The sequence below is a fragment of the Carcharhinus amblyrhynchos genome, chromosome 17 (assembly GCF_965287045.1).
Source record: "Carcharhinus amblyrhynchos chromosome 17, sCarAmb.v2.hapA, whole genome shotgun sequence".
NCBI lineage: Eukaryota > Metazoa > Chordata > Chondrichthyes > Carcharhiniformes > Carcharhinidae > Carcharhinus > Carcharhinus amblyrhynchos.
The window spans coordinates 53,728,048-53,753,970 of NC_137340.1; the positions used below are offsets into that span (position 1 = coordinate 53,728,048).

The 25,923-nt window shown below is 44.6% G+C and overlaps 1 protein-coding gene across 1 annotated transcript in view; it reads right to left on the minus strand.

Annotated features, from left to right (window-relative positions):
- Nucleotides 1-25,923, minus strand: part of armh3 (armadillo like helical domain containing 3) — a 170,020-nt gene that overhangs the window by 73,921 nt on the left and 70,176 nt on the right. Inside the window, exons 19-20 of the mRNA XM_080205969.1 lie at nucleotides 14,994-15,054; nucleotides 8,385-8,473 (exon numbers count right to left, since the gene is read on the minus strand). Coding sequence (XP_080062095.1) covers nucleotides 8,385-8,473; nucleotides 14,994-15,054 — 150 coding nt within the window. The remainder of the gene's footprint in view (nucleotides 1-8,384; nucleotides 8,474-14,993; nucleotides 15,055-25,923) is intronic.

Genomic DNA, 25,923 nt, shown 5'->3' on the forward strand with positions numbered 1-25,923 from the left:
GGTTAAGGCGCATGGGATACGAGGCCAGGCAGTTAGGTGGATTGAAAACTGGTTGGGAAATAGAAGACAGAGGGTAGTTGTGGAGGGTACCTTGTCGGGCTGGAGGCCAGTGACCAGTGGTGTGCCGCAGGGCTCGGTACTGGGACCTCTCCTCTTTGTAGTCTACATAAATGACTTAGAAGAGGGAGTAGGTGGTGTGATCAGCAAGTTTGCTGATGACACCAAGATGGCAGGGTTGGCGGGTACAGAACTGGATTGTCAGGTGTTACAACAGGATATAGATAGGTTGGTGCAGTGGGCAGATAGGTGGCAGATGGCATTTAATCCTGACAAATGCGAGGTGATGCATTTTGGAAGGAATAATGCAGAGAGGAGTTATGTGATAAAAGGTAGGCCGATTAGGAGTATAGATGTACAGAGAGACCTGGGAGTGCAGGTCCACAAATCCATGAAGGTTGTGTCACAAGTGGAGAACGTTGTTAGGAAGGCTTATGGGATGTTAGCCTTTATAGGAAGGGGCTTAGAGTATAAAAGCTGCCGTCTAATGCTTCAGTTATACAGAACGTTGGTTAGACCGCATTTGGAGTACTGCGTCCAGTTCTGGTCACCTTATTACCGGAAGGACGTGGAGTCTCTGGAAAGGGTGCAGAGGAGGTTTACCAGGATGTTGCCTGGCATGGGGGGACTGGGTTACGAGGAGAGACTGAAGAGACTGGGGCTATTCTCCTTGGAAAGAAGGAGATTGAGAGGGGACATGATAGAGGTATATAAGATACTGAAGGGAATAGATAGAGTTAATAGTGAGAGACTGCTCCCTAGACTGGGTACGAACACAAGAGGTCATCAATTAAGGGTGAGGGGGGGGAGGTATAATTTGGAGGTAAGAGGAAGGTTCTTTACACAGAGAGTTGTGGGGGTCTGGAATGCGCTACCGAGTAGGGTGGTGGAGGCAGGCACGTTGGACTCGTTTAAGATGCAGTTAGATAGGCATATGAGTGAAACGGGAATGGAGGGATATGGTAGGGGCTATTAAATAGGGTAAACCTCGGGAGACACCGGAAGGGCAGGCTGTATAACTAATATGTTTTGTCTTTATTCCACAGGTGGAGGTCCACCTCGTGTCAAGCGAGGGGCATGCACACGGCGGGTTGTGCGTGGGCTGCTCTTGGAAGTCCAGGAGTGGCCTAGTACTTCATGTCGGTGTGTGTGCTTGATCCTGGACCGATAGACGGGCTCCACAACAGCTCAGTGACTAGCACTGCTAGCTGTGCAGATACATGGATTTGGGCCTGTGTCTGTGGGAGTTTGCGCATTCTCCCTGTGGCTGCGTGGGTTTCCTCCGGGCGCTCCGGTTTCCTCCCACACCCCAAAGATGTGCTCTTAGGCTAATTGGTTTCCACCAAATTGACACTATTTCTTCCCTGAATCTGACTGAGTAGGGTCCCATTCGTAGACATGCAGGGTAGGATAGGTGTAGGGCGATGCGGCGGCGCGGGCTCGTTGGGCCGAAGGGCCTGTTTCCCGTGCTGGGTTGTTCTTTGTTCTTTGTTCTTTGTATCTGCTGCCCTTGTCGTTCTAGATGGAAGTGGGCATGAGTTTGGAAGGTGCTGTTTTGTGACCTTTGGTGAATTGCTGCAATGCATCTTGTAGATAGTACACACTACTGTATTGAGCCTCGGAGATGGAGGGATTGAATGTTTGTAGATGTGGTGCCAATCTTTCACCTTCTTCCGTCGGGAAAAAGATACAAAAGTCTGACGACACATGCCAACCAACTCAAGAACAGCTTCTTCCCTGCTGCCATCAGACTTTTGACCTACCTCACACTAATTTGATCTTTCCCTACGCCCTAGTATGACTGTAACATTACATTCTGCACTCTCTCCTTTCCTTCTCTATAAACAGTATGCTTTATCAGTGTAGTGCTCAAGAAACAATACTTTTCACTGTATATAGAACGTGACAATAATAAATCAAATCAAATCAAATGGTTTCGTGGAAATCTGGAAATGTTGTGATATGTTGGGGAGTAATTGCCATTTAGAAGATTGAGCTTTTTTGAATAAGGACATCATGAAGAAAGAAAAGGTGAAACAAGCTCAGGTACAAATTGCAATGATTTAATTGAATACTGGAACATGCTCAAGGCAGCCAGGCATCAGACAGTAACTGCAGGATGGCAGTCATCTAAAGAAAGGAGTTTAGGAGAGTTTAATCAAATTGCAGGTGGAGGAAGAGAGAATAGACCGGATTTTACTATTCCCAAGTCTGTAGCAAAACAGTTCAGATGCTGAGTAAAGCTCCCTCTACATTGCGCCCACACACTGACCCCCACACAGAGTAGTGCCTCATACTTCAAACCAGTATCACATGTTTCAGCAACAAACAATGATAATGGATGAACTACCAGGAGTGGCCTTCAGATATCACATTTAACTCCATTTGCTCAAAACTTCTTTGAGGAGATTATTTGAAAATTAACTTCAGATGGTCAAGCATTTATTTTGCTGATTCCAAATAGATTCCAACAAGAGGGATCAAAAAGAGGCGATGGCAGATGGTGGTAACAGATGTTACGTAGCTGTAGTGACTGAGCTTCACTGCGTGCGCTATGTTGCTGATCCGATTTGGCTGCGAGGTAACCTGATCAGCAGCCAGACATCAGAGAGTAACTGTAGGATGGCAGTCATGTAAAGAAAGGAGTTGAGGAGGAGAGTTTAATCAAAATTGCAGGTTGAGGAAGAGAGAATAGGCCGGAAAAGAGAGAGCAGGCAAAGTTAAAACTGAATGGGAAAGACGCAGAAGTAAAAACGAGAAAGACAAAGAGAAGAAAATGAAAGATAGAGAAAAGTCAGGATGATTAAAAAGTGCAAGCAGTAGATTCGAGGGGGCAGCAGCTGAACACAACAGGGTGCTGGGCATCGTCATAGGTAACGGACAAAATAATAAACTTGCATTTCTGCAACACGTTTGCTGACCTTCTGTAAGCAATTTGCAGCAAATTTCTGAAATACAATTACTGTTGTCACAAAGGAAATGTGGCAGTCAATTTACAAACAGGAAGCTCTTGCAAATAGCTGCAAAGTTAAATCTGCAGACGAGCTTCCTCAAAGGTGGAGTGCGCCATCAACACTGATCCTCCAGTAGAGCAGCTTTCCTCAGTATTGGCCCTGCAGAAGTGCAGCAATCCCTCAGCATTGTTCCTCCAAAAGTGTAGCATTCCATCAGTACTGCCACTCCAGCAGTGCAGCATTCCCACACCAGCCCTTCCACCAATGCAGCATTCCCACAGTACTACTCCTCTGGCATTGCAGCACTTATTCAGTACTGCTCCTAAGGTACTGTTCACTTCCTCAATGTCAATCGTCTCACTGCCCCTGTGACAGTGCGGCACTCCCTCAGCACTGACCCTGTGACAGAGCGGCACTCCCTCAGCACTGACCCTCTGACAGTGCGGCACTCCCTCAGCACTGACCCTCTGACAGTGCGGCACTCCCTCAGCACTGACCCTCTGGCAGTGCAGCACTCCCTCAGCACTGACCCTCTGACAGTGTGGCACTCCCTCAGCACTGACCCTGTGACAGAGCGGCACTCCCTCAGCACTGACCCTGTGACAGTGTGGCAATCCCTCAGCACTGACCCTCTGACAGTGCGGTACTCCCTCAGCACTGACCCTGTGACAGTGCGGCACTCCCTCAGCACTGACCCTGAGACAGTGCGGCACTCCCTCAGCACTGACCCTGAGACAGTGCGGCACTCCCTCAGCACTGACCCTGAGACAGTGCGGCACTCCCTCAACACTGACCCTGAGACAGTGCGGCACTCCCTCAGCACTGACCCTGTGACAGTGCGGCACTCCCTCAGCACTGACCCTGTGACAGTGCGGCACTCCCTCAGCACTGACCCTCTGACAGTGCAGCACTCTCTCAGTAATGACCCCCTGACAGTGCGGCACTCCCTCAGCACTGACCCTCTGACAGCGCGGCACTCCCTCAGTACTGACCCTCTGACAGCACAGCACTCCCTCAGCACTGACCCTCTGACAGCGCAGCACTCCCTCAGTACTGACCGTCCGACAGTGCGGCACTCCCTCAGCACTGACCCTCTGACAGTGCGGCACTCCCTCAGTACTGACCCTCTGACAGTGCAGCACTCCCTCATTACTGACCCTCTGACAGTGCAGCACTCCCTCATTACTGACCCTCTGACAGTGCAGCACTCCCTCATTACTGACCCTCTGACAGTGCAGCACTCCCTCAGTACTGACCCTCTGACAGTGCAGCACTCCCTCATTACTGACCCTCTGACAGTGCAGCACTCCCTCAGTACTGACCCTCTGACAGCGCAGCACTCCCTCAGTACTGACCCTCTGACAGTGCAGCACTCCCTCAGTACTGACCCTCTGACAGCGCAGCACTCCCTTAATAACTAATTTCCATGGGCGCCATGAGCTTTTGCCTCAACCTCAAAAATAGTTGTCCGCTTTCTGCATAAGTACATGATTCCACTTTCTACGTTTAAAAAGATGTTGAAGGTGATTGAACAATTTGATGAGGTAGATTGAGAGGAAGTATGGGTTTTGGTGTGGAAACGGCCTTAAAATTCGAGGGAGCTTCATAGGTCCAAAGGCAAGCAGGTGGAACTGCAGTACACATCAGCCATATCTAACTGAATGCCAGAGCAGCTTTGAGGGGCTGAATGGCCTCCTGCTCTTCCTGTGCATGTACAGCGACCCCCATCTGAATGATTAGTGTGGAAAGTGGCCAGTTTCCCATCACGTCAAAGGCTCCAGCTCACCCGGTATTGCATTAGGAATTACTATATCAGGCTAAATGTTTACTATGAGTGAGTGTACAAACTGTGCCAGTGGAGACACAAACTATTGACTAACTGTAACAGCATGTCACCTTGTTTCATTTCCTTTAAATTATTTTATAACTTCAGGAAAACCAAGGTGAAGTTTTATTTAATTATGTTTCAGTCTTTCAGATGCAATTAATTGCAGATCAGCCCAAGGAACTTTCGCAGACCTGAAATCATTTGCTGCCTCATCAGGTTTCCAGTTCAGAAAAGCTTGCGGCCCTGCACTTGTTGTTAAACTGTTTTTAATAAGCTGCAAGTTTTCTGTGCTGATGAAGGAGGCAGAATTATAGAGCCTTGCAGTAGAGGCTCACAGTGCCACCCATTGCACTGGCACAGACTCGATCAAAGAACTATCCCCTCTGGTCCTGATCTGCTCTTTCCTCTTGTCTTGCAAATATCTTCTTTTCAAATATTTATCCAACTTCCTTTTGAAAGTGACGACTCAATCTGCTTCCATCGTCCTTTTAGACAACGCGTTTCAGATTGTAACGAGTGAATTAAAACTCTCTTCTCTCCTGTATATTCTGCCTATTACCTTTGCTGTCCGGTTACCATCTGCCCTCAAAAACACTCTCGTCAATTTGTTCTGGCTAAACCTCTCATTTTTAACGCCGCGATTAAATTTCTTCTTAACCTTCTTGATGATGTGTGACAGGAGGGGGGAATGCCTCACCAGCTTGAAGTTCTGGCACTCTGAACAGCAATGATTCAGAAGCATGGACATTCCTGCCATATGCAGAAAATGAAACTGCACTCCTGTTATTTGCAAGGTCCAATGTTTGTTGCCGGAATGCTGTCATCTAGCCAGCTCAATGCCTGCAGCAGTGATTGCAAATTAGCTTTAGCACTCAAGGGCTTATCGGTCGGCCTCATACACACAGCAGTGCTCCCAACACCACTGATGAGTCATGTGGTCTCGTGGCTGGGGACACAAATTGCAGAGCTATTTTACTGTTTGATTCAGCTGGGTTCAAAATGTAATTGTGACTGAAGTGCAGAGTCTCTCGGTGCAACGCTTGGATTAAGTGTGGAATTATACAGCTGTTAATACTTGTAGCAGTTGAGGTGAATAATACAGAAACATTTAAAGGGAAGCAACCGAGGAAGGATTAAAGGGATATGCAGACAGGGTAAGATGAAGTAGGGTAGAAAAAGGCTCTTGTGGAGCATGAACACTGGCATGGGTCAGTTGGGCCGAATGGCCTGTTTCTGTGCTGTGGACTCAATTTTACCAGCACGGTCGCCCGAAGCTCGTAAAAATCACACCAACAGGGAATGGCGTTCTGCGAGCCTCACCCATCCTGATTTGGGGGCCGCCGTGCCAGTAAAATCAGGGCCAACGTAATGGATAATCAGTATGACTGACTGGGACTGGGGCACATGAACCATTACCTCTCATCGCCCCTCCATACCGGGATCATGTCCAGTTTGTCCAATGCTCATGGATGAGCTCATGTGGGCGGCACAGTGGTTAGCACTGCTGCCTCCCAGCACCAGAGACCCAGATTCAATTCCCAGTTTGGGTCACTGTCCGCGCAGACTTTGCACATTCTCCCCACGGCTAAGTGGGTTTCCTTCAGGTGCTCCGGTTTCCCCCACAGAACATAAGAAATAGAAGCAGCAGTAGGCCATCTAGCCCTTCGAGCCTGCCCCACCATTCAATAAGATCATGGCTGATCTGAAGTGGATCAGTTCCACTTTCCCGCTTTCTCCCCATAACCCCTAATTGCCTTGTCTATCAAAAACCTATCTACCCGAGACTTAAATATATTTACCGAGGTAGCCTCCACCACTTCAACGGGCAGAGAATTCCAGAGATTCACCACCCTATGAGTGAAGAAGTTCTTGCTCAACTCCGATCTAAACTGCCTCCCCCCTTATCTTGAGGCTGTGCCCTCTAGTCCTGCTATGCTTTCTAAGCGGGAAGAATCTCTCTACCTCTACCCTATCCATCCCTTTCATTATTTTATACGTCTCTATAAGATCCCCCCTCATCCTTCTAAACTCCAACGAGTACAGACCCGGTCTATTTCGTCTCTCTTCATAGTCCAACCCCCTCATCTCCAAAAGACCACAGTCTGAAAGATGTGCTGGTTAGGTGCACTGGCCATGCTAAATTATCCATGCCCAAACAGACCCCTGAGTGTGGCGACTAGGGGACTTTCACAGTGACTCCATTGCAGTGTTAATGTAAGCCTACTTGTGACTAATAAACAAACTTTAAATTGTATGACTGGCAAGCAACTTTCTGCTTGGGGAAATTTCCAATATGCACAAGAAAACATGCACACAGACTGTGGCCTGACAGACACTAAGGATGATGGAGGGAATAGTTCTCCCGGTTTAATTTCTGAAGTAAAGCATTTTTTCTGGAGGAACTCAGGGCTATGAATAAGGAACAGCTAGCATCCCAATCAAGTGACTAATTAGTTTAAAACAGTTTAATTTCTGGTGTTAAAATGATCCTACAGTAATCTGAGTTAGCATGGAGATATGACCACAAAAATTTTCCTCGATCTCCCTGAATAAAATTAGCCGATGTCTCTAATCCCAATAATTATTCAGTGAAAAGTCACCAAGGGTGTAAGACTCATTTCAGCTATTGCAGTCCAACAACTGAATGATTTAGGACTGACCTTAAAGGCTCAATCACAAAGAATTTACACTTTCTAAGATCAGGACACCCCAACGTACTTTACAGCCAGTTAGGTACTTTTAAAAGGTAATCACAGCTTTAATGTGGGAAAGGCAGCAATCAATCAAAATCCAGCTAGCTCCCCACAAACAGCGATGAAATAAATGACCAGATCCTCTGCTTAAATGTTGCTTGAGGCATAAATGAAAAAATCCAATGTCCTTGCTTGAAACAGTACCATAGGATTTTTACATCCACCTGTGAAGGCTGATTCAATGGCCCTGATCTTATCGGCACGCTTGTCCCTCACCACCCCGCCCCCGCCCTCACCCATTCCCCCCACTCCCACTCTCACCCATCCCACCCCCATGCATCCATCTCCCCACCATTCCGCTCCCGCCCTCACCCATCCCACCCCACCCACCCATCCTCCCATCCCCACACATCCACCCCCCAATCCCCACCCATCCCACCTCCACACCTCATCCATCCCTCCCCCACCCTCACCCATCCCATCCCCATCACCCACCCTCAAACGTCCCACCCATCCATCCCCCCACACTCACCCATTCATCCCCTTGCACTCACCCATCCCACCCCCACCCTCAGATATAGCCCCCACTCTCCATTCCTATACACTTCACCATACCCCTGTCCATTCCAGCCTTGACTCTCACCCACGCTACTCACCATCCTCACCTCACTGGTAAACTCGACAATAGTGGAATAGCAGAACTCCACCAAATATTTTAAAGACTAAAATGTGGAATTTTTACCCGAGGATTGTCAACCAATTTTCTGTCAAGTTAGGCTTGTTAATGTGTATTAAACCTTTTGAGTTCAGCGCTGGACCATGCTGCCTAACCAGGTGCTACAAGGCACTTACCTGACCAGAGTTCACGCCAGGTGTAATGCAACCGCACTCGACACTTCTTCTGATAACAGATGAGCTTGTGAACTATCTGAACACATCGCCTGCAAACAGAAAATGGAGCAAGTATTAAACTAGCACCAAAAACGTTTTAAAAAGAAAAGTTAAACCAAGTGAGCATTGAACTGATAGAAAGTGCATCTGGAGAATTGATGATAGAAAACAATGAGATAACAAATGAATTGAAGAGGTAATTTGCATTAATCTTCACTAGAGAATATTCGTAACATCCCAGAATCAGCTATAAATCAGGAAACGGAAAGAAGGGAAGATTTCAGGAAAATTACAGTCCACCATAGAAGTGGTACTGAGTAAATAGTCGGCTGTAGACTGACAGGAGCCCTGGACCATTTGGACTCATCCTAGAGTCTTAAAAGAAGCATATCTAGTGAGATAGTTGGTGCATTGGTTTTAATTTTCCAAAACTCCCTAGATTCAGGGAATATTCTATTAGGTTAGGTGATACCAATGTAATTTCAGTTTTCAAAAAGGGAGACAGAGAGCAGGAAACTACAGATCAGTTCGTTTAACATCTGTCATAGGAAAATGCTAGAAATTATTATTAGAGAAATTATAGCTGAGCACTTGGTTAATTTCAAGGTAATCAGGCAGAGTTAAGATGGTTTTATGAAAGGGGAATCAAGTTTAACCAACTTATTGGAGTTCTTTGAGGAAGCTGGGAACTCAACTAAATGACTTCATGAAGAGATTGAAAGGATGGTTGCCAAATTTGCTGATGACACAAAGATAGGTAGGAAACTACGTTACGAAGATATAAGGAAACTGCAAAAAGATATAATTAGGTTAAACAAGTGGGCAAAGATCTGGCGATCTGGAGTAGAATGTGGAGTAGAAAGCGGGAAAGTGGAACTGAGCCCCTTCAGATCAGCCATGATCTTATTGAATGGCGGGACAGGCTCGAAGGGCTAGATGGCCTACTCCTGCTCCTATTTCTTATGTTCTTAATGTGGGAAAATGTGAAATTGTCCATTTTGGTAGGAAGAATAAAACAAAGCATAATATCCAAATGGTGAGAAATTGCAAAGTTCTGAGGTGTAAAGGGACCTAGGTGTCCTAGTGCATGAATCACAAACGCAAGTGTGCAGGTACAGCAAGCAGTTAGGAAAGGTAGTGATCGGCTGTCCAGGGCACGAGTGAAACCACATTTGAAGTACTGTGTATAGTATTGATTGCATTATTTAAGGAAGCATGTAAATGTGTTGGAAACAGTTCAGAGAAGGTTGCCAGACTAATACCTGGAATGGGTGAATTGTCTGAAGAGGAAAGGTTGAACAGGCTAGACTTGCATCCACTAGAATTTAGAAGAGTAAACGGTGACATGATTGAAACGTGTAAAATCCTGAGGGTTCTTGATAGGATGGATGTGGTGAGGATGTTTCCTCTTGTGGGAGAATCTGGCTTTTTCTACATTCCCCTAATCCACTCACTGCCTTCAATCATCAGGATCACTTTGAAATTTGCTCCTTAAACCTCTTGGCCACTCTCTTCTTCATTGTTTAAAAGTGGCTGTCCATTTAAAATGGAGACGAAGCAAATGTTTTGAAGGCACAGTTGCCAGTGGTGGGGTGAACAGATTGTGGAGGCAATGACTATACAAAAAGCCAGAGATAGAGAAGTGGAGGACTCAGCAGAGGAGAATGGCGATGGTTCAGGAACAGATGGGGATGGACAAAGCCATGAAATGATTTCAGTACAAATTTAAAATCTGAGGCTTTGGGAAATGGAGATCAATGCAGGTCAGTGACCACTGAGATGATGAATGATGTAGTTAGGGTACAGGGCTTGGACAAGTTTATAGAGGGTGAAAGATTGGGGATCAGGGGTGGAAGGAGTGTGTGGAAGTTACCAGGACATTTGGAATGCTCAAGTTTGGAGGTGACAAAGATATTGATGAAGGATACTGTTGTAGATAAATTGAGGCCATGTAGAGTCAGCAATGTTAGAGAGGTGGAAATAGGTGGTTTTTGTAATGGAAGGATTATGGGATTAAAAGCTTACATCAAGGTTGAACAAACACAGAGGATGTGAACAGCCAGGCTCCGCTTAGACAGTAGCTGGAATTGGTGTCTAGGGAGCAAAATCTGTGATACTAGTGACAAGGACGAAAGCTTTGATCTTGAGGAGGTCGCAATTCAACCTAAACTATGAGGGTGATTCTTCCATCTCATTGAGCTGCTTTTGTACCATGGCGGGCAAGGAGACTGGAGCTAAGGCCTTTTCACTGGCTCCCCACTGGGTGCCATGGCCTTGGTGAGTCTCTGGAGCCAGATTTCCAGCACCGTCAGCTCCGTGCCAGAAATCAGAGCAGAGCGGAAGAAATTATGCAAATGTTCATTACCATCTATTTTACATTCAATTAGCAGGTCCAAGGATGAAATTTCTGGGTCCACTAGCCTCCCCCCCACCCAACCAGGAGTGGTTCACTCCACCGGGGTTTACTATAGCTCCCCACTGGTGGGCCGACCCTGCTGGAGTGAAGGGGGACAATCAAGTGCCCCAAGAGGGTCAGGTGCTGGGGAGGTTTCCCCTGGGCATTGCCATGTTAGCAGTATCAGCCTGGGCTCCCTGGCACTAAGAACATAAGAACGCTATCCAAGGGGCAAAGTGTCAATGCTCAGGGGGCAGCTTGGCACTGCCCACCAGGCATAGGGCAGTGGCAATGGGGATGGGGCCAAATGGGGCAGGACCTCTGGGGGGCAATCAGGTCCCACTGCCACTCTACCACGGGCTGAGTAACTGAGGGAGGGAGTCCAGCGATTGGGGTAGAGCATCGGGGGTGCGGAGGGGATGGATATTTTCACACTTATTCACATTGAACTCCATCTGCCAAATGTTGGATCATTCTTCTAGCCTATCTATATCCATCTGTAAAATCTTTATATCCTCTTCACTGCCTTCTTTTCCACCTACTTTAGTATCATCTGCAAATGTTGCTATGTTACACTCTATCCCTGCTTGCAGATCATTTATAGAGATTGTAAACAGTTGAAGCCCAAGGACTAACTCCTGTGGCACCCCACTAGTTACATTTCTTCAGCCAGAGAAGGACCCATCAGTCAGCCCGTCCTCAATCTAATCCAGTACTCTACCCCAATCCCCTGTGATCTCGCCTTCTGATCAGTATGTTACGTGGCACCTTATGCGGTAAGGGCGTCTAAAACAAGAGGGCGTAAGTTTAAGATGAGAGGGGAGAGACACAGAAGTGTCCAGAAGGACAATTTCTTCACACAGAGGGTGGTGACTGTCTGATACATGCTGCCAAAGGTAATAGAAGAGGCCGGTACAATTTTGTCTTTTAAAAAGCATGGGTATGATGGATATAGAGGGATATGAGCCAAATGTGGGCAATTGGGATATAAAAAAAAGGCGGTATGGACAAGTTGGGCTGAAGAGCCTGTTTCCATGCTGTAAATCTCTATGATAATGAACTTGTCAAATGCCTTCGGGAAGTCCAGATGTATCATATCCACAGTTTCCCCCTTATCCACCTTGCTGGGTACGTCCTCAAAGAATTCAAGCAAGTTTGTCAAGCATGACTTTCCCTTCATAAAACTGTGCTGATAATATTGGATTGAGCTTTGCCTTTCCAAATGCTCATTCACCTCCTCCTTAATGATTGATTCCAGCAACTTCCCATCTGCAGAAGTCAAGCTAACCGGCCTATAGTTTGCTGCTTTTTGCCTCTCTCCCTTTTTGAATAAGGGTGTCACATTAGCGTGTTTCCAATCCACCAGGACCCGGCCAAAATCCAAGGCATTTTGAAATATCACAACAAGTGCATCCACTATCTCTGCTGCCACCTCCTTTAATACCCTAGGGAGCAGGCCATCAGGTCCCGGAGACTCATCTGTCTTGAATCTCATCAGTTTATTCAATACCCTCTCCCGACTGATAGTTATTGCACCAAATTCCTCTGCATTAAGACAATTTTTTGGAAAATCTTCATTATCCTCTACCATGAAAAAAGAGGCAGAAAATTGGTTCAGTGCCTCTGCTATCTCTGTGTCCCCTGTTAATACCTCACCAGTATCGTCCTCTAAAGGGCCAACATTTACTTCAGCTATTCTCTTCCTCTTTATATATTTGTAGAAGCTTTTGGTATCAGTGTTTATGTTCTCTGCTAGTTTCCTTTCATCGTAGACTGAGAACTAAGGGATTGAAAAATATTTTTAAAATTTTATTTATTGTGTCACAATTTTGTGTAGGCTTACAGTAACACTGCAACAAAAATCCCCTAGTCGCCACACTCCAGCATCTGTTCAGGTACACCAAGGGAGAATTTAACATAGCCAATAACCTAACCAACATGTCTTTCAGACTCTGCGAAGAAACTGGAGCACCCGGAGGAAACCCATGCAGACATGGACAGATGTGCAGACTCCGCACAGACAGCGACCCAAGATGGGAATCGACTCGGATCCAAACCCGGGTTATGAGGAAGAGCTGGGAGTCTGAAATAAAAACATCATGAAAAACTGTATCTACTCAGTCAGGTAGTTTCAGAAAGAACGCAAAACGTTGACTATTTCCAGCATTTCTTATTTTATTTTGGATTTCTAACATCTGCAGTATTTTGCTTATGTGGAAGGGCTGGGTGCTGTTAGCATAATAAATACAGAAGGTTACCCCATATCATCAAGACACAGGAAATAAATGAGATTGCAACAGAGGGCCAAAAGCACCTGAGAGGTAACAGTGCAGGGGCAGAAAAAGAGGTCACTGAAGATATTCTGCCCACTATTGTATAAATAATTGTGAAGCTGCAAAAGGGCAGGACAATAGAGGAAAGGTGTAGGAGGAGGATTGCAGAGAGTTCAGGAGTATGGCAAGGAATATTGCAATAAAAAGTCTGACAACACCAGGTTTTAGTCCAACCTATTTATTTGATAATATTCTCACAAGCCGGGGACTAAAACCTGGTGTTGTCAGACTTTTTACTGTGTTTACGCCAGTCCAACGCCGGCATACCCACATCAAGGAATATTGCATCATAGCCCCAGTAAGAGGACTTTGCTATTGTTGCTGTTTTGATTAGCTGCCGTGCAGAGCTGGGAAATTTGATTTGAATAAAAGCAAATTGCTGCAGATGCTGGAATCTGAAACCAAAAAAGAAAATGTTGGAAAATCTCAGCTGGTCTGGCAGCGTCTGTAAGGGGAGAAAAGAGCTGATGTTTTGAGTCCAGATGACCCTTTGTCAAAACTAAAAGGCATAGAAAGTGGGAGATATTTATGCGGCAGGGTGAGGGAATGAAAGATGAGTCATAGCCACAAGAACAAGGGGAAAGGCTGCTAATGGCAGCCCATCAAGAGAATAAAGGGTGTGAATGGCCAAATGGCAGAGAAACTGAAATCGGGTAAACTGTGATAGATGACAATGGTTGGGGGGGGGTGGTGGTGGAGAGAGAAAGGATGGGAGAGAGATAAAATTTAGAAAAGGGGGGGAAGGGGAAGCAAAGGGAGAGACAAGGTAAGGAAAGAGGGGATAAAGTGGGAAGATAAACTGTGGGGGGGGAAGAAAAATGAAGAAAGACAATAAAGAAATAAAAGATAGAGAACAGTAAAAAATGAAATAAATTGAAAACAAAGGGCTCGAGGTGGGATAGAGCTAATCATTTGAAGTTGTTGAATTCGATGTTGAGGCCAGAAGATTGTATAGTGCCTAGCCGGAAGATGAGATGCTGTTCCTCCAGTTTGTGTTGAGCTTCACTGGAACATTGCAGCAGGCCCAGGACAGACACGTGGGCATGGGAGCAGGGAATTTGATCTGATGGAGCTGCAGGAAAGATGAGCACAGATTTGGAGGCATCATCATGTTCAAGAACTTTGTGTGCAATATCTGGAGTGGAAACCATTTACCACGTCAGATAGCATGGAAATTACAAAGGGAAGTTGGGTGGTAAACAGTTTACCGGGATTGAGTGAAGGTGGCTCTCAGGACAAAATAAGCTCTGATATAATACAAAGGGAAATCGGAGAAAGAGCAGATTAAGGTACTGGTTCAACACTGCGGGTGGTGACAGGACAATTTTTGGCAGCTAATGTGGCTAATGTAATGAATTAAAAGCTCCCACAGCAGATGAACAGCTGCAGAATTATTGTGGTGACAATAAGTGTATTAAAGAGTCAAGCTGTGCTCAATAATGCTCACATGTATTTGAGCTTTTGGGACTATAATTAATCCACTCCAAGAGATCCAACAAATGTCATCATTGGTACTCTCACAATCCTCACTGATTCTCAAATGCCCCAACCAGTATTGCACTAAGCGTATAAATGGAACAGGCCAGCTGATCATACATGGGTATGAACTGCTTTCAGGGTCGCTAATTCAAAAGGAAAATTTATCAGTCACATTCTTTGTATCCTGATCAATGTCCAGAGAGTCCTGTGGACTTTAGATGATGTTGCCTGCCAACAGCCTCCCAATGTGCACGATTAGTCTGGCAGAATGCTTTGGTAAGGTGACTCTGGTAAGCAGGAGGGATAAATATTTTGGAGGGTCGGGTGGCGGGAGGGGGTGCAATAAAGAAATGCTCAACTTACATGTAAAGATCCATGGGGAATTCCTTCATCATGTGCGTGACCATAAATTCCACCATTAGATCTGAAAGATAATAAATTAAGCTTTGAGATGTATTGTGGCTGAAGCTCATATATCCAGCAAACAAGCATAATTCAGAAGACCATTCAGTCCATCAGGTCTGTGCCGATTTTTTTGAAGGGAAGTCCCCTTCCCTAAAACACTGCAATTTTTTCTTCTTCAAGTGTTTATCCATTTCCCTTTTGAAAGCCACTATTGAATCTGTATCCTTCACCCTATCCTGATCCTGTCCTGGTTCCCAATGCTGACACTATAACTAAGAAAGCCCAACAACACCTCCACTTTCTCAGAAGACTAAGGAAATTTGGCATGTCAGCTATAACTCTCACCAACTTTTACAGATGCACCATAGAAAGCATTCTTTCTGGTTCTATCACAGATTGGTATGGCTCCTGCTCTGTCTAAGGCCACAAGGAACTACAAATGGTTGTGACGTAACCCAAACCGTTATTCAAACCAGCCTCCCATCCATTGACTCTGTCTACACTTCCCACTGCCGTGGTGAAGCAGCCAGCATAATAAAGGACCCCATGCTCCCTGGGCATTCTCTCTTCCACCTTCTTCCATCAGGAAAAAGATACAAAAAGTCTGACGTCACATAACAACCGACTCAAGAACAGCTTCTTCCCTGCTGGTGTCAGACTTTTGAATGGACATACTTCGCATAAGTTGATCTTTCTCTACACCCTAGCTATGACTGGAACACTCATTCTGCACTCTCATTTCCTTCTCTATGAATGGTATGCTTTGTCTGTATAGCACGCAAAAAACAATCCTTTTCACTGTATACTAATACATGTGACAATAATAAATCAAATCAAATCTATCGGACACTGCTTTCCAAGTCCTAATCACTGGCTGTGTTAAAAAGTATTTGGCCATATTGCCTCTGCTTCTTTTGCCAATCACATTAAGTCTATAACTTTTGATCTCAACTCTTCAGCCATTGGGAACAGTTCCTCTTTACCTAACCTATCTAAATGATAAACAAATAATTAGCTTACCCAGCTCAGGTCCGTTTATTTGATTTGATTTATTATTGTCACTTGGGTTGGTATACAGTGAGAAGCATTGTTTCTTGCACACTATACAAAGCATACCATAGAGAAGGGCAAGAGAGGGCACAGAATGTAATGTTACATTCATAGTAGTGTGGTAGCGTATGAATGAAGCAGTTGCATGATGGGAAAAATGGTCAAGTGTTTTGTATGAAGTAAGGACAGCAGACCAAGCCATTTCAAATTGCCAGACCCCTGTAAAACTGGCTGATTCTGAACAAAGAAATGACTACAACGAGAAGGCCAAATGGTTGGCCTCAGTCTGTTTTGATAAGGTTGACTGCACAGCCTGAGTGAGACATGATTATCACCAGGAAAGCCTGTCTTAACAAGGTTGACTCCATATACCGTGAGATAACATACGAGACATTAGATAAGGTCAGGGATGATGGAGTCGCAGAATTTGTTTATTACAGAAAACAAGGCATAAAGGAGTCACAGAACCAAGGTCAGGGATGAGGGAGTCACAGAATTTGTTTTGTTCGATGTACCACTGCTTCTATTACTAAAATCATGCAAGCTGATAAGAAAAGGTATAATTATTGAATTGATCCTTGTAGTGGGCGCGGTCTTGGGATAGAATCAGCAGTTAGTGTGGACTGTTCTCTGTTTCCAAGATTCGGCCATAAACTGCATGCAGTCTTGTGATAATAAAAACTATTTGATTTTTAAAAAAGCAAACTTTTTTTACTATCACAGCTCGGGAAACAAGAAATTCTCCACTACAACGGTAGGGTGTAGAGAAAGATCAACTTAATGCAAGGTAGGTCCATTCAAAGGTCTGATGGCAATAGGGAAGAAGCTGTTCTTCAATTGGTTTGTATGTGACCTCAGACTTTTGTGTCTTTTCCCACTACTACTGCTACTCAAAAATCTGATAACGTGCAACAAGGATAGAATGTTTTCTTTTTCCTTTATCATTCAGTACAGCAGCAACAAGAGGCTATTAACAATGCAGTTGGTTTGACACTACTGCTGTGTGCTCAAGAATCTTCAGAGGTTCAGACTGTGGCAACCTTCTAACTGGATTTTGGACACTGCCCAAATACGATGCTCTACTGGTTTCAGCACCAATTCTTCTTTCACTTTTAAAGGAAAAAATGGATAAAAAGGAAAGTTAACCAGCACACATGGAACTGGGAAAAACATCAATTGTTTTTATTTCTTCTAATGAACAGGAGAGTTGCTGTACTGGGGTATCTTTCATAATAAATTCTGAAAATACAAAGAATAAGACCATAAGGCATAGCAGCAGAATTAGGCCACTCAGCCCATCGAGTCTGCTCCAGCATTCAATCATGGCTGATATCTTTTTCATCCCCATTCTCCTGCCTTTCCCCATAACCTCTTTTCAATCATGATCCTATCTATCTCTGTCTTAAAGACACTCAATGACCTGGCCTCCACATCCTTCTGCAGCAGAGAGTTCCACAGATTCACCACTCTCTGGCTGAAGAAATTCCTCCTCATCTCAGTTTTAAAGGATCGCCACTTTACCCTGAGGTTGTGCCCTCTGGCTCTAGTAATCACAGTATCAGAAAGGGGGAAACAAGCAACCTGGCTAACAAGGGAACCAGTCAAATGTGTCAAAGTACCACAAAGCTGACATTTCAAGAATCGATCACCAGTCTGTGCTGAGTTAGATGACATAGATTACATAGAAACTCGAAGTAGGAGTAGACCATTCAGCCCTTCAAGCCTTCTCAGCCATTCACCTTGATCATGGCTGATGATCCCAGAAACAGATGATTGAATCACTGAATGGTTACAACATAGGAGGAGGCCATTCAGCCCTTCAAGTCCATGCTAGCTCTTTGCAACAGGCATTCAACCAGTCTCCTCCTCACCCTGTCAACATAGCCCTTCAAATTTCTCTCTTCAGTTCTCCTCCAAGTCCCTTTTGAAATTCATGAGTTGAACCTACCTCCAGCACACTCTTGGGCAGTCCATTCCATATCCTAATCACTCATTGCATGAAGAGGTTTTTCCTCACATTGCCACATTTCCTTTAATTGGTCTCTTCTGGATCGCGATCCTTCTGTGACTGGGAACAATTTCTCTCTAACCAATCTGTCTAGACCCGTTATGGCTTTGATCACTTCTATCAAGTCTCTCAATCCTCTCTTCTCCAAAGAGGACAACCCCAGCTTCTCCAATCTGTCCACATAATTGATATAATTGTACTTGATCTTCAAGTTTGCTGATGACACCACCGTTGTGGGTTGGATCTCAAAAAATGTTGAGGCACAGTGCAGTAAAGGGATAGGGAACCTGGTGAACCGGTGCGACGACAATAATCTCTTCCTCAATGTCAACAAAATGAAGGAGATATTCATCAACTTCAGGAAGTGTAGTAGAGGGCATGCCCCTGCCTACATCAATGAGGACGAAGTAGAAATGATCGAGAGCTTCAGGTTTTTAGGTGCCCAGATCACCAACATCATGTCCTGGTTCCCCTCATGCTGACATTATAGTTAAGAAATCCCACTACTTTCTCAGAAGACGAAGGAAATTTGGTATATCAGTTACAACTCTCAACAACATCTACAGATGCACTATAGAAAGCAATTTTTCTGGTTGTATCACAGCTTGGTATGGTTCCTGCTCAAAACAAGACTGCAAAGAACTACAAAAGGTCATGAATGTAGCCCAGTCCATCATGCAAACTAGCCTCCCATCCACTGACTTTGTTTACACTCCCCATTGCCTCCTAAAAACAGTCAGCACAATCAAGCACCCCACGCACCCCAGACATTCTGTCAGGAAAAAGATACAGAAGTCTGAGGTCATGTACCAACCGACTCAAAGAGCTTCTTCCCTGCTGCCATCAGACTTTTGAACGGACCTACCTCGCACTAAGTTGATCTTTCTCTGCACCCTAGCTATGATTGTAACACTACATTCTGCATCATTTCCTTCCCTTCTCTATGAACGGTATGCTTTGTCTGTATAGCGTGCAAGAAACAATACTTTTCGCTGTATACTACATGTGACAATAATGAAGTAAATCAAATCAATATTCCAGAGCAAGAAAAAGAAAACTCAGTGAGGGATGCCACTCCTGATTGCTAACAGCTACTCACAGGTGGAAGTCAGGACAGATTGGGCTTGGCTGTGACAGTTTGAAAGAGAAATAAAAGTTTGCCTTCCCAAAGCACGGTTCATGACATCTGGATATCCTGAAATGCTTTACAACTTTTGAAGTGCAGTCATTGTTTTAATATAGGAAAGGCAGCAATCTATTTGTGCACAGCAAGATCATGACCAAATAATCTATTCGTGATGTTGACTGAGGAATAGATACTGATCCAGGACATAAGATCCTCTGCCCTTTATCAAAAGCCTATCCTGAGATCTTTTATATCCACCCGATAAAGCAGATGGGCTTCTGGCTTAAATTCTATCTGACAGACAGTGCAGCATTCCCTCAGTACCTGAACTGTAGGCTCAAGTCTCTGGAGTGAAACTTGAAACCACGACTGCCTAAGTCACAGGTGAGAGCGCTAACCCACTGAGTTACAGTTGGTACCATCTAGAGAGGACATTGGCTGGGGTTCAAGCAAGAGGTTTGCGGATAGCTGTACTCCACTAGACAGCAGCAGCTAAAGGAGACACAATACCACAGCTGAGTCACTTGAATCATTTTGATTCCACTTCACAATTTTGAAATTCCTGCAGGTAATAGCAAACTCCCTTTTACAGAGATTAGTTCCTCAGGAGCAATCAGTCTGCGTTTTAGAAACATCACAACATCTGGTCTGGAATAATACAGGAGACAGTGAGGAAGCTAGTGTAACTTCATTGTGAATAAGAAAAAGTGACAAATCAAAAGCTGCGCACATTTCTATACAATATCACTATTTAGATTTTTATAAAATGATAGAATCATCAAATCATTCAGTATTTCTGTATCACAGTAATTCAGATTCCTCGTCACTGTGTCTACATGTCCCCAATTAGTTTTGCTCCTATGTGGTGCCACAGGAATAGCCACAGCCTCATTTTGCATGCTGGCAAATTAGATTTAATTAGCATAATTCATTCATATATATTCATCACAAGCTACGAAGAATAGATCCTTCAATCTCAAAGTTGGACTTTATTTTAAGCTTTAGATGAAAGTCTGTCCTTAATTAACCTGATTTGCATAGGTATTAATCATACACAGCACAAAGAGCTGGGTACAAGTCGATCTTAGCCTCAGCAACACTACAAGGCATCTCCGCACCTTCAAACTGAGTGGGTGCGGGTGCTGAAGTTTCCAACTGCTAAACAGTGACCTTATTGGTTAAAGAGCGGGGATCAGATTCAGTCGGTAGTCCTCTCACTCCAGAGATCAGGCTGCCACACCAAGCAGTAGGACTGAAGGAGTGCTTCACTGTCTGGGTGAGAGGGTGGGCGAGGGGAGGATTTCTCTGACGAGATGTTATAAAATCATGGCATGGCACGGTGGCACAGTGGTTGGCACTGCTGCCTCAATTCCAGCCTCTGGTGACTGTCTGTGTAGAGTTTGCACATTCTCCCTATGTCTGCGTGGGTTTCTTCCAGATGCTCTGGTTTCCATCCACTCTCCAAAGATGTACGAGTTAGGTGGATTGGCCATGCTAAATTGACCCTTAGTGTCGGGGGGCTAGCTAAGGTAAATATATGGGGCTATGGCAATAGGATCTGGATGGGATTGTAGTTGGTGCAAACTAGATGGGCCAAATGCCTCCTTCTGCGCTGTATGATTCTATAATTCTATGAGATGTTAAACTATATATGTATGTGTGTGTGTGTGTGTGTGTGTGTTTGTGTGTGTGTGGATGTATGCAGAGAAATTTGCCCAAGTCAGCTGGTGCTTTCGGGCTGACAATAATCAACACAGTTGGTGTAGTTCTAGTGAGTGAGTGTAATCAATCAGATCGCAGCAAAAGCTAAAAGGGGCAATTCTTTACTCCTGAATGTGCTACCTCAGTTCAGCAGCAGCCCAGCAGCCTTTCTCTCAATCGGATCAGACAAGGAGTGATGGAAAGGACATTCCACTGTCCAGGGGCATCAGCTCTCTCTCAACCTTTCTGCACCTTGGCGATGCACAGGTCAAACCCTCTTCGGTTTCTCTAATGCACCACACATGGATGCAGCAAAACTGAGGGATTATTTACCATGGCTAACTCATCAAAAATGTACGTCCTTCGACACGGAATGTGTAAAGTCCACACAGACAAATACTCAGGGCAGAATCAAACCCCGATCCCTGGTGCTGAAAGACAGCAGTGCTACCCACTATGCCACCATGCACCACAGGTGAGCACAATCTTTCCCTTATCCATGTCCAAACAGGATATCAATGTCCTGGGGGTTATCATTAACCAGAAACTGAACGCGATCAGCCATATCAATACTGGAACTACAAGGATCTGCCAAAGGCTGGGATTCTGTAGCAAGTAACACACCTTGTGACTCCCTAAAGTTTGCCCACATCTACAAGATTCAAGTCAGGAATGTGATGGAATAATCTCCACTTGTCTGAATGAGTGCAATTTCAACAACACTCAAGAAACTTGACAACATCTAGCACAAAGCAGCTTGTTTGATTGGCATATCATACACACCTCAAACATTAATTCTCTACCTCACTGACACACAGTGGTAGCTGCGTGTACCATCCACAAGATGCAGTGTAACAACTCACAAATGCTCCTTCAACTGTTGCTTTCAAACCTGTGATCACTACCACCTAAAAGAACAAGGGCAGCAGATACATGGGAACACCATTATCTGCAACTTCCCATTCAAGCTGCCCATCATCCTGATTTGAAAATATACTCTGTTCCTTCACTGTCGCTGAGTCTGAATCCTGGAACTCCCTAATTCATTGTGGATGTACCTACTCCACAGGGTTCAAGAACCCTGCACTCATCGAGGCAAGTGGAGATTATTCCATTACGACCCTGAGTTGAATCTTGTAGACGGTGGGCAAACTTTAGGGAGTCACGAGGTGAGTTATTTGCTACAGAACCCCAACCTCTAGTTACAATATTGATATGGTTCAAGGCAGCAGCTCACCACCACCTTTTCAAGGCAATTAGGGATGGGCACTAAATGCTTCTACATTTGACAGTGTTAGTCAGTGGAATTGTAGAATATAGCAGGAAAAGAGGCCATTCAGCCCATTGTACATGTGCCTGTCTTTGAAAGAGATATTTAATTAAGCCTACCCCATCTTGCTATTTTCAACAGACTTAAAATTCTTTTCATGCACCATGAATACCCATATAAAACCTGAATTCTTGAGAATAATTCTTTAGGCAAAAAGTTGAGTTATCTTTTATATAATTACCACTGGAGGGGTTTATATGCGTGTTTGATTTGAGCTCATACAGCATCCAGCACATAGATTGGATATCTAGCTGAGTCTGCTAATTGGCTAGCTCCCCTTGGCCTGTTGTTATGACATGAATGGGCGAATAATGATGAGGTCTGCTTCGTCACAGTTGGACTGGTCGTCTTGTTCCAGCAGTGGGGTGAGATCTTCAGATAGTTTGGGCATCGCTGTGTCTCTTTGGGGGTCACTGTGAACGGGATGTCTGCGACGGCGATGTTAGTGGAACATCAGTTTAAGAAGCTATCACAGACAAGCAGGGTTAAGGCCAGGGCTTTCCTGGAAAGCGTCTCCTCTGTATCACCATTTTTACAGAGAGCACGAAGGGCTCTTGGAAGGATTGGTAGATGGGTGGGGGAGCAGGGCAGCCAATGGGAATTGATCCCTGAAAACTAAGACTGACTTTTACATGAGGTTTATTTAGTGTTTAACCAATCCCCTTTTCAAAGTCACTTTTGAAAAGTTGCTACCAATGCCTCCAAATGTGCAAAGAAGGAATTCTGCTTAGCTCCCTCCAGTTACTGGCTCACCAGGTAGTGGAAGCAGTTCCTTTTGTTATACTTTTATCAAAAGCCAGCTGGGGCCTAGGCCAATTCCTCCCCTCCTAGGATAACTGGAGCACTCCTACCGCGACCCCAGCCAGGATCGGGTGCCTCGGCACTGACCTGGGCCCAGGGTGTGAAGAGACCTTACCACATTGCTGATGTACCTATAGACCCTCCAGGAAGCTAATAATCTATTTAAAAGTACAGAATGCTGACAGAGGCATTGGGCATACAAATATTCCACTAACAACTCAAAGAATATATTTATATGATAATAGCACAATACACATATCTTTTGCTTGACTGCTCTGTAAAGGGTATGTGAAATTTCAATCAAGGGCTGTCGGTGTGTGTGTAACAGCCTCAGGCTTTGATGTGCAGAGGCAGCTGTGAACTGCATTCTCCTATCATTAAATGAGACAGGATGTCAACACAGTTCCACGTCAAGTCTGGAGCCCATACCAAAAGCACACTCTGATTTCTGACAACATGAAACCTTCACTTTCTTCTTTTTTCCCTTTCTCCATCCTGACTCCTCTGACTGCCACTGGAAGGTAGCTGCATTGTCAGCATCCTTCAGTCAGGTATCTGCTGTGGCTCAGCCGAGAGCACGAAGGTTGTTAAGTTCGAGCTCCAATTCCAGAGATTTGAGTATAAAATTCAGGCTGACATTTTCAGAGTTGTGCGGGGTGAGTGCTGCAATGTCAGAGGTTCCATCTTTGACGTTACTATCTCAATTGGATGTGAAAGACTCCACAGTAAGACGAGCTGGGGATGTTCTCCCTTCTGGCACAGTCAAAATTCATCTCTCAATCAACATCACTAAAACAGATTACCGGCTCATTATAACATGGCTGATTGCAGGATCTTCCTGTGTGAAACTTCGTTGCCACATTCTCTTAATTACAACATGTGACTAATCACCTCTCCCAACTCATTTACTGTTGAGACAAGTGAACACCGGCAGACTTTCCCCCTCTCAAGCTCAGGGAGATTGAAACCAATTCCCATGCCATGGCTGCCATCCCCAGCCAAATAGCCTCACTGTAAGGCACATTTCCGCAGGCTGCACTTTCCAATGAATTTCAATTATGGCAACACAAGAAGAAAGTGTCCAATCTACCAGTGATGTCACATCTAACCAGAAATAACAACATGAAGTGCATCAAGATCCCAATACTGATTGCAGTCTAGACTTGAACATGGAAGAAATGGGCGATAAGGTGAGATGCCACAGTGCAGCCAGGGGTTGGCAGTGATGGGCAAAATCCAGGGAGCTGCTGGCAACATTGCGGGGACAAGGAGAGAATCCTGAAGGAAAGAAAAGAGGAAAGGAACAAAGCACGGAACATGCTGATTGAGTCAGCTCCTCCAAGAGCAAGTTCACTCCCCCTATTATAAACTCTACTCACTCAATTACTCATCTCTCACTCTCTCCCCTCACAGCTATTAAGTGTGCCATTTGACTTTTTTATATTCCTGTCTTGTTACCACACAAAATAAGAGCTCACAGTGCAGTAGGTAACATAAATTAGCACAAATAGAGTATTGGTTAGCTATAAAATGAAGCTGAGAGTAAGGAAAAGTGAGTCACATAAAAATGTGGAAAATAGGAGTAGGCCATTCCATCTTTCGAGCCTATTGCATCATTCATTATGATCATGACTGATCATCCAACCCAGTAATCTGTTCCAAACAGAACCCCCCCCCCCCCAATATCCTTTGATCCCTTTAGCCCCAAGGACGGTATCTAACTCCTTGAATATATTCAATGTTTTGGAATTAACTACTTCTTGTGGCAATGAATTCCACAGCTCATCACTCTCTGGGTGAAGAAATTTCTCCTAACCTCAGTTCTAAAAGGTTTATCCAGTATCCTTAGACTGTGACCCACTGCTTCTGGACTCCTCTGCCATCCGGAAATCTTTCCTGTATCTACCCTGTTAGAATGTTACAGATTTCTATGAGATCCTCCCTCATTTTTCTGAAGTCCAGCAAACACAACCCTGTCTCCCCTCATACAACAGTCCCATCATCCCAGGAATCAGTCTGGTAAACCTTCACTGCACTCCCTCCATCGTAAGAAAATCCTTCCTCAGATAAGGAGGCTAAGACTGCACATAATATTCCAGGTCTGGCCTCACCAAGGCCCTGTGTAACTGCAGTAAGATATCTCTGCTCCTGCGCTCACATCACTATGAAGGCCAACATACCATTTGCCTTCGTCACCATGTGCTGTACCTGCACCCTTACTTTCAGCGGCTGGTGTAAAAAGACATCCAGGTTTTGTTGCACATTCCCCTCTCAATTTGTAGCCATTCAGGTAATAATCTGCCTTCCTGTTCTTGCTACCAAAGTGGATAATCTCATATTTATCTGTTAAGGTTGCAGATCAGAAATGCCGAGGTATATTATGAAAGTAGACTAGATCCCAACTGTTTGCTATGTTGGCAAACTGTTGGGATCTGGTGAGAGTAAGGTGTTTCATTCCAGGTGTGATTTTATTGACACACTAGGAAGCTTTTACCAAAAGAAACTTTATTTAACAATACAGATTATTTAAAAATGAATTAGCTTAACATTTACCAATTGAACAATACTTAAACATGACAAGTTACAGTTCTTAACTGCTAACTTATCTCTATTGGGTCAAATTCAAGCAATATTCCTTTCATAGTTTTAAACTCCTCTTCAAAGTCAGTTAGTGACACACAGGTTTACGCGCCTTTGCTTGAGCTGCCAATCCTTAAGCCTCCAGAACACATCTGGAGAGAAAAACAGAGAGAGAGAGAGAGAGAGAGAGAGAGAGAGATCTTTTTCTCCTAGCAGGTCCCATTCAGCAACTTCTAGAGAGAGAGAGAGTCTTCTTGTTTCTTTCAGTACCCTGAAGTAAATACTTGTTTCT